We start from the raw sequence: 12,803 nt of genomic DNA, 5'->3' as shown, positions 1-12,803 counted from the left end.
ATATATTTATATATTTATATACATTTATATATTGTATATTAAATTGTATTTACATTGAAAAGACATCTGCAGCTCCTCTCCTCTCACAGCCAAATGTATACAAACAGGTTGGGGGCTGAATAGGACTCGCCCTCCCTTGCCCTTCTCTGTACAAGAATCTAGCTAGCTAAAATAAAGTGCCAGCGCCGGCGCTAAACGCGCGCAAGGGCGCCGCCCAGCTGTCGGCGCGACGGCGCCGCCCCCCTAATTGACGTAGTAGAGCCAGTAGACCAGGTTGAAGAAGGTGAAGGCGATGGGGAAGACGACGCGGGACCACTTGTCTATGGCGTTGACATCCGTGAGGTCTGGGATCTTCACCTTGAGCTGCGAGGCCCTCCGCCGCAGGCGGCTCTTCTTCTGGCCGCCGAGGGGCCGGTCGAGGGCCGGCCGGCCGTACAGGTCCCGGCTGGTCATGGGCTTGCGGTACTGTATGCTGGCGCTGTCGTAGGAGAACATGGTGGCGCGCGGGTCGTTGAGGGCGCCCATGCCACCCATGCCACCCATGCCGCCCATCATGTCCGTGCCGCCCATCTCGTTGGTCATGTTGGTCAGGAGGATGTTGCCGTGGGCGTCCACCTGTAGGAGGAGTGGGGGAGTGGGGCGGAGGGGGCGGCCATTTTGATTTCAGTGAAAGCAAAACACAACAGGCAAAAACAATCAGTTGCATGTTTTTTAAACTAAGTTATGGTGAGGACAGTCAGCATCAACACCTAAAAAACATGATTAAAGAATAAGACAAAAGAATATGTTACATTAAATCTGCATGTCCACTGTTTCCAACTCATGCCTCTCCAAATCCCTCTGCACGTGCCTGGCCTATAGCTAGCTTGCCTCTTAATCACAAACGGAAATTTGTCTCAACTCTTTCAGAACTTAGCAGCATTTCTGAAAGAGGAAACCGTAATCTTAAATCGAGTGTCTGTAGAATCTGTGAACTAATGCGTGTTCAACTGCTGACCAAAAACCCTATGGGTTTCAAACTCCTTCTCTGCAATACAAGTGTATGCATTCATATAGTTACATAAGGACAAGGTAACAACAAGCTAACTTGTTACCTTCAAGATAATTTTTTTGTCAGCATACGCCAACCGTCGTGCGATGGAGTGTATACACCATACATGGGCGACTGGCGGCCCGGGGGCCACATGCGGCCCCCATCTTCACTTAATGCGGCCCGCAGGTTAATATCGGAATACTGATATATTATTGATTTAATCTGTAACAATTCCAAACATGCAAACATGACCCGCTTTAATTACTTCAGTCTATATCAGTAGCTTAATGACTAGTATTAAAATGCTATTGTCCTTTTTATGTCCAATGTGTTTGTAGGCCTATTTAAGTTCATAAAGTTAACATAAGTATAACTGAATGCATTTGAAATTAAATAAACATTTTCAGGATTCCAATTCAAAAATAGCAAAAACAAAATCAGGATTCCAATTAAAAAAAATAGCAGATCTACAAGCTCAAAACGCGTCGCACTGCGACGCGTTTTGAGCTTTTTTTGTACTTTTGTACGGCATTAATTCACAAAAAAAGGTAAGAGGTGTCTGCCCGACAGTATATGCAATGTGGCCCTCTGGAGTGAGTGTGGAAATATAGTGGCCCTCTCCATCATCCAAGTTGACCACCCCCTGGTATACTGTACACTGTAGCTCGATTCGTAGTTCGCTGAGAATAGCCCGACCAACGAGCTCACAACAACTCGCCGCATCCACGGGGGCGTTGAGAGCTTGTAGGTCCGTCCCACACTCACCCTGCCAGATGCTGAGAAAACTAGTCCACGCCTTTACTGCAATGCACACTACTCAGCGGGATCCCTAGCAACTAGCGAGAGCCTCCAGAGGCTTCATCAGTGCATTCAAAACTGTACTAGCTGCTAAGATCCTGATGAGAGTGCGGAAATATATACGACCACATCACACACACCCATCCTCCCTCCTCCGTTCACTTCACTGGCTCCCCATCTCCCTCAGGACTGAATACAAGATCTAACCCTTCTGACACATCAGTACGGAACCCCCTCCCCCCACCCTACCTCAAAGAATTCCTTCACCACACAGACCTCCACTCTTCCAACACCTTCTCCTCCTCTATCCCCCCCCGGGACCGAAGCTCTGCACCATGGGTGACCGGGCCTTCTGCTCTACTGCCTCTATTTCGCTACTTAGAAAAAAAATGTTGGCCAACACTATGTTTTTTACCCTGTCCGTCCACCCGTGTGTGTGTGTGTGTGTGTGTGTGTGTGTGTGTGTGTGTGTCCGTGTGTGTGTCCGTGTGTGTGTGTGTCCATCCGTCTGCAAGCAGCTAATCTCTGGCACCGTTGGCCCGATCGCAGCGAAACTGCGCACACACACTCCCTGGATGCCAGAGCAGAACCTCTGCACCAAGTTTTTCAGATCGGCCTGTTCTTTTTGCTAAACTTTTTTTTAAAATATTACTCGTACATAGATTTCGTCCAAATCACGCAAATCGGTACACAGTATCTCTATAGCCATGTGATCAAGACGGATCTGTCAGATTTTTCATATTCCATCCCGATTGGCTAACATAGGCTTCCAAAGTTTGCAGGATTGGTCCGTTTAGAAAAAAAAATTGCTTCAAATCATGAACGCAGTGTGCAATTTCTTGAAATTGAAATTTTGCACGCACATTCCCACTAGGCCGAGAAAGAAATGGCACCCTTTTCACATTGGCCAGGTCGATTTTTGCAAAACACATTTTTGGAACAAAATGCCTCAAATCATGAACGCAGCGCCCGATTGCCGTGAAAGGCCTAGGAAGAGATGGCACCCTTTTCACATTGGCCTATTATAGCGCCACCAGGAGGCCACAATAACCTACCTGACCTGGCGGAGATCTGTGCTCCGACGAGCACTTTTTCTAGTTTTCTATTGGCAAAATAAGCTATTTGCGTCATACCTTTTCGGTCAGAAATGTGGTTATTTTCTCTTTTTTTTTTTATTACCTATGAAATCTAAACTTTATTTTACAACATAATTGACCGAAATAAACTAAACTAAACTAAACTCTACTGCCCCACGTCTGTAGAACGCTCTCCCCGACCACTTAAGAGCATCACAGTCTACTGACGCTTTTAAAAATAGTAAAAAGAAGTTTTTAACAAAACGTTTTCTTAATTTTATCCGTAGGTCTTTTTTCCTATATGCCTTGATTTTACTTAGTTTTTAATCTACTTTTTTTTAAACCTCTAGTGGGGTCTTATGTTGTTGTTTTTTTTTGCCTTTACCATTTTCATGCCAATGTTTATAAACCTTGTAACCCTTTGAGATATTTGTGAAAATGTAAAGTGCGGTACAATTCGGGTTGAGTGGAAACCTCATATGTCCAAAACCAGTGGCGTGCACAGACATTTTGAGGGGCAGGAGCTCAAGTAAATTATACTTTTTTTTGTTGACTTGGTCTGCTCTTTTTTCCCTCTACACCTATAGGCTACCTCTTTGCCAAAAATAGCCGATCTACAAGCCCACAACGCCTCGCAGCGCGAGGCGTTGTGAGCTTGTAGATCGGCTATTTTTGGCTAAAGTTCTCCTCAGAAAAGGGATGCTAGGTTTCGAGTGGTTATGGTAAAAAGAAAAATCATATCACATAAAGATTTGGCGGACCCCCTGTAGTAACTCTGAGGACCCCCTAGGGGTCCCCGACCCCCTGTTGAAGACCCCTGCTGTAAACTGAAAAAAAAGGGCACTTCTGGTCAAGAGGGCAAAGGGCAGGTGCTCTAGCGCCACCTAGAGTCTATCTGTGCACGTCCCTGTTCAGCATTATCAATTATCCTCGTCCGCCCACCTGTACTTTGTTGCCCTCCAAAGCCCTCTTGTTCTCGTTGGTGGTCTTGGCCTGATTCTCGGCCTTCTTCTTCTGCAGGTGTGGCCCCCGGCCGAAGAAGATGTAGTTGACGAAGGCGTACTCCAGCAGCGCCAGGAAGACGAACACGAAGCAGCCCATCAGGTAGATGTCGATGGCCTTGACGTACGGGATCTTGGGCAGGGTCTCCCTCAGGTGGGTGTTGATGGTTGTCATGGTGAGCACCGTGGTGATGCCTAGACGGAAAACAAAGATGGTGGATTTAGAAAGATACGCCCATTGTAGACGGGAAATGGTACACAAGGTACACAAATGGTACACACGAAAACAAGCCCAAAAGAAGGCTATAGGCTGCGTGATCATGCACACGCACACGCAAACACACACACACACACACACACACACACACACACACACACACACACACACACACACACACACACACACACACAGAACTATGTGAAATATTTGAAATATATTTGAAACATTTTAACACATTGGGTGCCAAACATGGTAAAAAAAAAAAAACGTGTTTTCAGAGAGTAGCGCTTAGGTGGCGAACACGGTAAAAAACGTGTTATCAGTCTTTTTGTTTTTTTCCACAAGGGAGGGGGGGGGGGGTTGCGCAGCTCTGGAATCACCCACGTTGACTCTGAGAAGGAAGGGACAGATGGATCACTGTGCCAAAAAACACGGCTCCCCGTCCACTCCCGTTCTTTCTCCTTGATGAAAACCTCCGTATCTCCTTAACTTTTTACATTGGGGAAAACGAGTCATTTTCGATGGGCGATTACTCCGTAATGGCGACTCGCGTGAGAGATGTCATTGTTCCAGGCGTTAGCCAGGACCATCGATCGTCGTACACGCATCCATTGTTTGCTTGTGGGTGCTCGCCATGGAGTCCACAGCTATAAACAGCACAGCGTTACAAACGGTGAGATCTCTGGCACTCAAAGTAATCTGTTTTAATAAAACACTGGCACCCGTTGTGTTAACAACACAAATTTAAATAAATAAATAAATGATCAAATAAAAAAAAGATGGAGGTTTTAAGTTGTGGCATATCAACGGTATTCAGAAAATAATGGACCTCTATGCAGACAGAGTTATGCTCTCATTTGAACATTTATGTCGGAGATACCAAATAACCCTAACCCTAACCCTAACCTAACCCTACAATCTGTTTGTTGAATATAGTACTGATTCGACAACAGATACATTAAATGCTTGGAAATTGGACAATCAAGAAGACATGGTGACACAGATTGGAAACAGGCATGTTTAAAAGCGCAAAAGCAGACAATAAATACAAGGTTTAAATTACTCCAATATAAATGGTTAATGATATATAACATATGTCCGCTAGTATTCCAGATGTCTGTACTAAATGTTTAATTGAGAAAGGTGCTTTATTTCATTGTATGTGGGAGTGTCCCAAGATGCAAATATTTTGGAATGAAGTCATAAAGTGTCTGTCAAAAATGTTTAAAACTACAGTTCCTCTAAGTACTAAACTCTGTATATCCAAAGAACTTTATACATACATCAAACCAGACTAAAATCTTGGACTTTGGACTTCTTCAAGCCAGGAGAGTTGTTGCGCTATGTTGGAAAAACACAGATGCTCTAACATTAAGGATGGGCACAGGGAACTCATGAACTATATTGGTCTGGAAAGACTATATATAATAGTTGAGTGTATATTTTATTTATTTATTTTTGACAATAATGCAAGTGCAAGGGTATATGTATATGAATGTATATGTAATGCATGTTACAAAAAAAATATGGTTTAAAAAATACATCACAGTCCATATTTGGGCGTATAGGCCTACTGTAGCTGCATTGGGAACTCCTTGTGTGGTTGTGGCTGAGTCGTGGTGACATGAGCGTGACATCAGAGGTCCACCCGCCCACCGGTGTTCTCACCCCTGTGATGTCTCAGACGTGACATCATCAGGACCATATAACCGACTGCTTGCCGACTGCATTAATGTTGTCAGATCGTCAAGCCGCCTTCCCAGCTCTCTCAACTGACAACTCTTGGACATTTCCCCAGTGTTCCACGATCCTGTTACCTAATCTTTGGATTCTTCAGTAAGGAGTACCTGTGTCTGAAAGTCTGCGTTTGCGTCCATCCACTTATCCTTGTGACAGCATATAGAATCCACCGTAGTGCTGGTTTAAGACATGTTACGCTGGACAGTGCGTCAGAAAGGAGGACCAGATAGATCCTACCATGCTGCTGTGGCAGTGGGTCACAAGGTGTACTCCTTTGGAGGGTTCCAGCACAATGTCGGCACGGGTCAGATTGACGTGTACGTCTACAACACAGTGTCTTTGCGCTGGGGGAAGTTGCCCCCAGTGACAAGTGGAACCCTTGAGGTTCCCTCCATGCGCTGGAGCCACACAGCTGTGCTGATAGAAAATATCATCTACATCTGGGGAGGAGGGAATAATGAGATAGACGATGATGAAGCCTTCAACACGCTTTATGCATTTGACGTGGACACCCACAGATGGTTCAAGCCCAGTGTTTCTGGGACGGTTCCAGAGGCGAGGTCCAGCCACTCAGCCTGTGTCTTGGGGACGGTCATGTATATCTTTGGAGGGACGACTATATCCGGGCCCACATCTGACATCTACAAGCTGGACACCACCACAACGGCCTGGTCTTTAATTGATACGAGAGGCACGCCGGCACCCGTTTCGTGGTGTCACTCTGCCACCATGATAGGGAGAAAGATGTTTGTATTCGGGGGGGACATGGACGAGGAGCACGGCTACCACAACATCAACGTGTTTGACACAGAGACCAACTGCTGGCTGGAAATACCCGATGCACAGCATCCAGAAGGACGCGAGGGGCACGCAGCCTTTGCTTACAATGGAGAGCTGTACATTTTTGGCGGCTGCAACGGTCCTAAGGAAAATGTTGTTTCCGTTTTTGGAAAAACATTTCTTTGGAAATTAAATCCGGAGACATTCTCCTGGAAGAAGATCAAGCCCATGGGGAGAAAGAAATGCCTGTGTTGCATGTCTATGATGTGCTGTTGCATGGTGGGAGATCGTGTCATCCTATTCGGAGGATACAGACGCACACCTCATGACCTGCATATCTTAGACTTAAATCCTAGTCTGGAGACATTATGCAAGGCAGCAGTTATTGAGTCCGGTCTGGAGCAGTCAGGACTCCCACACGGCATCAAGTGGGGTCTTCAACGTTTTCAGGCCAAGGACCCCCTATTGAGAGAGAGATGAAGCAGGGACCCCCTCTATATCGTATACAATTGTGTTTCAGATTAAACTGTTTTTGTTTACCTGGTCTGCTCTTTTTCCCCCTCTACACCTCTTTGCCAAAAATAGCCGATCTACAAGCTCACAACGCCTCGCAGCGCGAGGCGTTGTGAGCTTGTAGATCTGCTATTTTTGGCTAAAGTTCTCCTCAGAAAAGAGATGTTAGGGTTCAAGTGGTTAAGGTAAAAAAAAACTCATATCACACAAAGATTTGGCGGACCCCCTGTAGTAACTCTGAGGACCCCCTAGGGGTCCCGGACCCCCTGTTGAAGACCCCTGGCATAGAGAGAATAATGGATCTCCACAATTGGGCAGGGAGCATCTTTGACGTCTCCGTATTTGGGCAAGGTATCAACACGATTCGGCAGTCGTCAAGACTGTCCGCGGTGCTCCCAAAAGCCTGAGTAGACGATAAAATTACCCAATTTTTTTTTAAAGTAAAATATCCCTTTAAAGTCATAAGATTTTCATCTAAATATCCAATTGATTTAGTCGACTAATATGCATTTTGGCGGGCTGTGATGGAGTCGTATTGCCTGATTCATACTTAGCTGCGTGCCAAAAACGCGTCTTGTAGATCTGCTATTTTCAGCAGCGAAGCATAAAGTGACTTGTCTTTTAGTTCTACTGAAGAATCAGAATCAGAATCAGAAGACTTTATTGCCATTACATGAGGACATGTTAGGAATTTGATTTGGTACAGAGGAGTGCAGTTTACAACAGGACTAGTGCAAGACAGGACAAGACAGTGCAAACAACATCATAGTGCAAACAAAATCCAAATAAATAAGAGAAGTGCCAAAGTGCCAAAAAGATCAAGTGTTCAGAAGTCAGGTCAGGGGGGGGGGGGACCAGCAGCATTCAGTAGCCGGATGGCCGTGGGGAAAAAGCTGTGTGAGTGTCGTGCCTTCACAGTCTTTAATGACCGCAACCTCCTGCCTGAGGGGAGCGGGGCAAAGAGACCATGCCCTGGGTGTGCGGGGTCAGCCATGATCTTCCTGGCCCTCCCCAAAGCCCTACTTTTAAACAGGGCCTCCAGGGGGGGCAAAGGGCAGCCAATCACCCTCTCCGCCGAGCGTATCACCCGCTGCAGCTTGGCCTTGTCCTTGGCCGCTGCAGCGGGGAACCAGATGATGATGGCGAAGGTGACGATGGACTCGATGATGGCAGTGTAGAAGTTCACCAGCATGGACCTTGGGAAGTGGAGTTTCCTGAGCTGCCTCAGGAAAAACAGTCTTTTCTGGGCTTTTTTAGTGAGGGCGTCGATGTTGGGCCCCCACTTCAGGTCCCGAGAGACTGTCACCCCAAGGAAGCGGCATGACTCCACTGTGGCGACTGGAGTGCCTCCCAGTATGATTGGAGAGGGAGGGGGCGGGTTCCTCCTGAAGTCAACGATCAGCTCCACCGTCTTCAGAGCATTTAGCTCCAAGTTCACATAATCACTAAATACTGGATCTCTTCTCCACTAGTCCCTCCATAACATTGCAGTCTAGTTTTTATTTGTTGACGAAATTGTCAGCGTATTTAGTGATTATGTTTTAGTCATCGTAGCTTAGTTTGTATTTAGTTTTCGTCAGTGAAAAAAATGTAGTCGAAGAGTTTTAGTCGACAAAATAAACACTGGGTTTTAGCAGCTGCAGCAGCTTCAGTGCGTTTAACCCATTAAGACCTGAGGCCGAAGGGGGCACTGTGGCGCAGTCGGTAGCGCTGTCGCCTAACAGCTAGAAGGTCCTGGGTTCGATTCCCGCAGGGGACGCTGTGGGCGCTGGGGATGTGTCCTCTCCTCTGCGTCATCAGTGCCCATACCCTAGGTGGCGTTGGCGAAAGGGCCTTTCTGTGTGGAGTTTGCATGTTCTTCCCGTGTCTCCTAGGGTAGTTAATACCCTCACAAAAACATGCAGTAATCCTGGTCACTATACCGCCTCCCCCTGGTCAGCCGGGACGCCTGATGGAGGGGAAAGGTTGGTTGGAATAATGTGTTCCTTCCACGCGCTACGTCCTACCGGGGAAACTCTCCCCTGTCAGGTGACAAGAAGGTCAGTTGGCTCTCATGCATTGAAGGAGGCATGAGCTTGGCCCTGGCCTCCCTAGGGTGGCAGAGGGAGTGGGTGCCCAGGATTACATAGACAATTGGCACTGGGTGTAAAAAATAGGGGTTACAAAAATCGTGGGATAACATTTCTTGAGAAAGAAAAAAAAGACCTGAGGCCGGTCTACAAATGTCTTCTAAATCCAATTTTCTCAATATGCTACTGCTATATCAGTAGTTCCAAACTTTTTCATGTCAGGGACCCCCAAAATGATATGTAGTTGGACCCCCATCTCAAAATATTTAGTTCCGGGGACCACCCCAGAAGCAAAGATTTAAGTTACAAATGTTCGCTTTGAAAAAAAAAATATATTCGTAGATTTGCACAAATGTTCACGATTTTTGAATAGCCAAAAGTATAGAATAATGGTTAAAGTGGTTGCTTTTCCCCGGTCTTAACGGGCTCCAGTCCAACCTCCAGTTCATCACTCTTAACACATTGAGAACCAGGGGTTTTTCCATAGTTGCAGCCAGTTGAAAATAGAAAAAAAAAAAAAAAAAGTACACAAGAGCCGAGATACAGGCTTTTGAAGTCATAAGTTAACCAGGAAGTGGATTAAAGTCTAAATCTTTGAAAAAGGATATCTCCTGGTGCTGTGAAGGAAAAAAAAAAAATTGAAAAAAAAACAACACCTCGTTTGGATTATGAAAAACGGCCCGGACCGTTTTTGGCACTCAATGTGTTAAGGTGAGACTTGATGAAAACACACGTTTCAAGCACTCATTATTTGTACCGACAGACAGGCTTCACAACGCCTAGCTGCTCCATGTACATATACTGCCTTGACTGCACTGCAACCGCATTCTGACTCTGAGCTTTCATTACGGTTTGATTTCCTACACTTTAGAAGACTTTGCCCTGGCCATATCCAGGGTGTGTGTGTGTGCGTGCGTGCGTGCATGCATGCGAGTGTGCGTGCAAGAGTGTGTGTGAGTGTGTGTGTGTGTGTGTGTGTGTGTGTGTGTGTGTGTGTGTGTGTGTGTGTGTGTGTGTGTGTGTGTGTGTGTGTGTGTGTGTGTGTGTGTGTGTGTGTGTGTGTGTGTGTGACCATATCGCCAGAGGAAATGTTGTCATTGAACCTTTCTCCAGAAACGTTCAATGACGTTTCTGGACCTCAAAAACGTAATTTTTTTAGGTATGTTGCATTTCAACGTTTAGGTTTATGGTTAGGTTTAGGAGTTAGCTTTGGGGTTAGGGTTAGGGTTATGGTTTGGGTTAAGGTTAAGCTTAATGTTAGGTTTAAGGTTAGTTTTAGGGTTAAGACATTGGGAAATTCCAGATATTATCAAGGTATTCCCGGGCACCCCTGGACTGGCATCATGCATAGCACCCTAGGGTGCCACGCACCAGGAAACCTGTTTGTTTATCTGGGAATTATTTGACCAAAATAATCGCATTGCTGCATCACTTGCAAAAAAAAAAAGCTCACATCCCTGGACATTTGGTGTCCTGGAAAAGAACTCTTTCGATTCATTTCCTTCATTCATTTTTAATTTGTTCTGGACCAAACCCCCCCCCCCCCCAAAAAAAAAAAACTCAGCGAGATGTAACCCGCCCCCCCCCTCCCCACCAGCCGATGTCCACACTGACACAGCAGAGCCCCAGTAACAGGAGACTAATGGCTATTATAAATACTGCAAAGGACGGACCATTGACTTGATATGCCTCTCTCTTTCACCTCAGTAATTCAAGCTGCTCCCCGGGGCTCGCTCCCAGCCAGTGCACTCCATTGCCTCTGCTGTGGAATGGAGACTAATGGTCAGTGTACATCTCCGCCGCTCTGCCACATATGTGCTACAACCCGGGATTTGTGAGTGCAGAGTGGCGGTGATGGCGAGAGGCCCCAGGTGGAAGGTAATGGAGTACATTCACTCGAGTAATAATAATATCGAGCTTTTCTTTCTTTACTTGAGAGTCCACATTTTTTTCTTAATTTATGCTTCTGCTCCAATACATTTCAGATTATTTATTATTTTCTTTACTCCACTACAGTGTAGACAGTGACTACAGTCAAATGTTCCTGTTCTTGCAGTGCGCTGCGTTGCAGTGTGGTGTGGTACAGCACATTGTGTTGTGTTGCAGTGCATTGCGGTAAAGTGCATTGTGTTGCAGTGCATTGTGGTAAAGTGCATTGTGTTGCAGTGCATTGTGGTAAAGTGCATTGTGTTGCAGTGCATTGTGGTAAAGTGCATTGTGTTGCAGTGCATTGTGGTAAAGTGCATTGTGTTGCAGTGCATTGTGGTAAAGTGCATTGCGTTGCAGTGCATTGTGGTAAAGTGCATTGTGTTGCAGTGCATTGTGGTAAAGTGCATTGTGTTGCAGTGCATTGTGGTAAAGTGCATTGTGTTGCAGTGCATTGTGGTAAAGTGCATTGTGTTGCAGTGCATTGCGGTAAAGTGCATTGCGTTGCAGTGCATTGTGGTAAAGTGCATTGTGTTGCAGTGCATTGCGTTAAATCACATTGTGTTGCAGTGCATTGCGGTAAAGTACATTGTGTTGCAGTGCATTGCGGTAAAGTGCATTGCGTTGCAGTGCATTGCGGTAAAGTGCATTGTGTTGCAGTGCATTGTGGTAAAGTACATTGTGTTGCAGTGCATTGCGGTAAAGTGCATTGCGTTGCAGTGCATTGCGGTAAAGTGCATTGTGTTGCAGTGCATTGTGGTAAAGTACATTGTGTTGCAGTGCATTGCGGTAAAGTGCATTGCGTTGCAGTGCATTGCGGTAAAGTGCATTGTGTTGCAGTGCATTGTGGTAAAGTACATTGTGTTGCAGTGCATTGCGGTAAAGTGCATTGCGTTGCAGTGCATTGCGGTAAAGTGCATTGTGTTGCAGTGCATTGCGGTAAAGTGCATTGTGTTGCAGTGCATTGCGTTGCAGTGCATTGCGGTAAAGTGCATTGTGTTGCAGTGCATTGTGGTAAAGTACATTGTGTTGCAGTGCATTGCGTTAAATCACATTGTGTTGCAGTGCATTGTGGTAAAGTGCATTGTGTTGCAGTGCATTGTGGTAAAGTGCATTGTGTTGCAGTGCATTGCGGTAAAGTGCATTGCGTTGCAGTGCATTGTGGTAAAGTGCATTGTGTTGCAGTGCATTGTGGTAAAGTACATTGTGTTGCAGTGCATTGTGGTAAAGTGCATTGTGTTGCAGTGCATTGTGGTAAAGTGCATTGTGTTGCAGTGCATTGCGGTAAAGTGCATTGCGTTGCAGTGCATTGTGGTAAAGTGCATTGTGTTGCAGTGCATTGTGGTAAAGTACATTGTGTTGCAGTGCATTGTGGTAAAGTACATTGTGTTGCAGTGCATTGCGTTAAATCACATTGTGTTGCAGTGCATTGTGTTGCAGTGCATTGTGGTAAAGTGCATTGTGTTGCAGTGGATTGCGGTAAAGCGCATTGTGTTGCGGTATGTTGTGTTGCAGTGCAGTGCGGTAAAGTGCATTGCGTTGCAGTGCATGGCGGTAAAGTGCATTGCATTGCAGTGCAGTGCGGTACAGTGCATTGTGTTGCGGTGGTGTGTTGCGGTGCAGTGCAGTGCAGTGTGGTGCAGTGGT

At 45.9% G+C, this 12,803-nt stretch overlaps 1 protein-coding gene across 1 annotated transcript in view; it reads right to left on the bottom strand.

The window, feature by feature from the left end:
- Positions 1 to 243: 243 nt before the first annotated feature.
- Positions 244 to 12,803, bottom strand: part of gabrb1 (gamma-aminobutyric acid type A receptor subunit beta1) — a gene marked incomplete at its 3' end in the record, with an annotated part of 126,888 nt that continues 114,328 nt past the window's right edge. Inside the window, exons 8-9 of the mRNA XM_084043915.1 lie at positions 3,850 to 4,103; positions 244 to 615 (exon numbers count right to left, since the gene is read on the bottom strand). Of these exons, the coding sequence (XP_083900041.1) occupies positions 244 to 615; positions 3,850 to 4,103 (626 nt within the window). The remainder of the gene's footprint in view (positions 616 to 3,849; positions 4,104 to 12,803) is intronic.

This window comes from Gymnoscopelus microlampas (genome assembly GCF_963454915.1).
Source record: "Gymnoscopelus microlampas genome assembly, chromosome: 20".
Classification (NCBI taxonomy): domain Eukaryota; kingdom Metazoa; phylum Chordata; class Actinopteri; order Myctophiformes; family Myctophidae; genus Gymnoscopelus; species Gymnoscopelus microlampas.
Note: the sequence above shows the minus strand (reverse complement) of the source record. Positions and strands in the feature narration are given on the sequence as shown.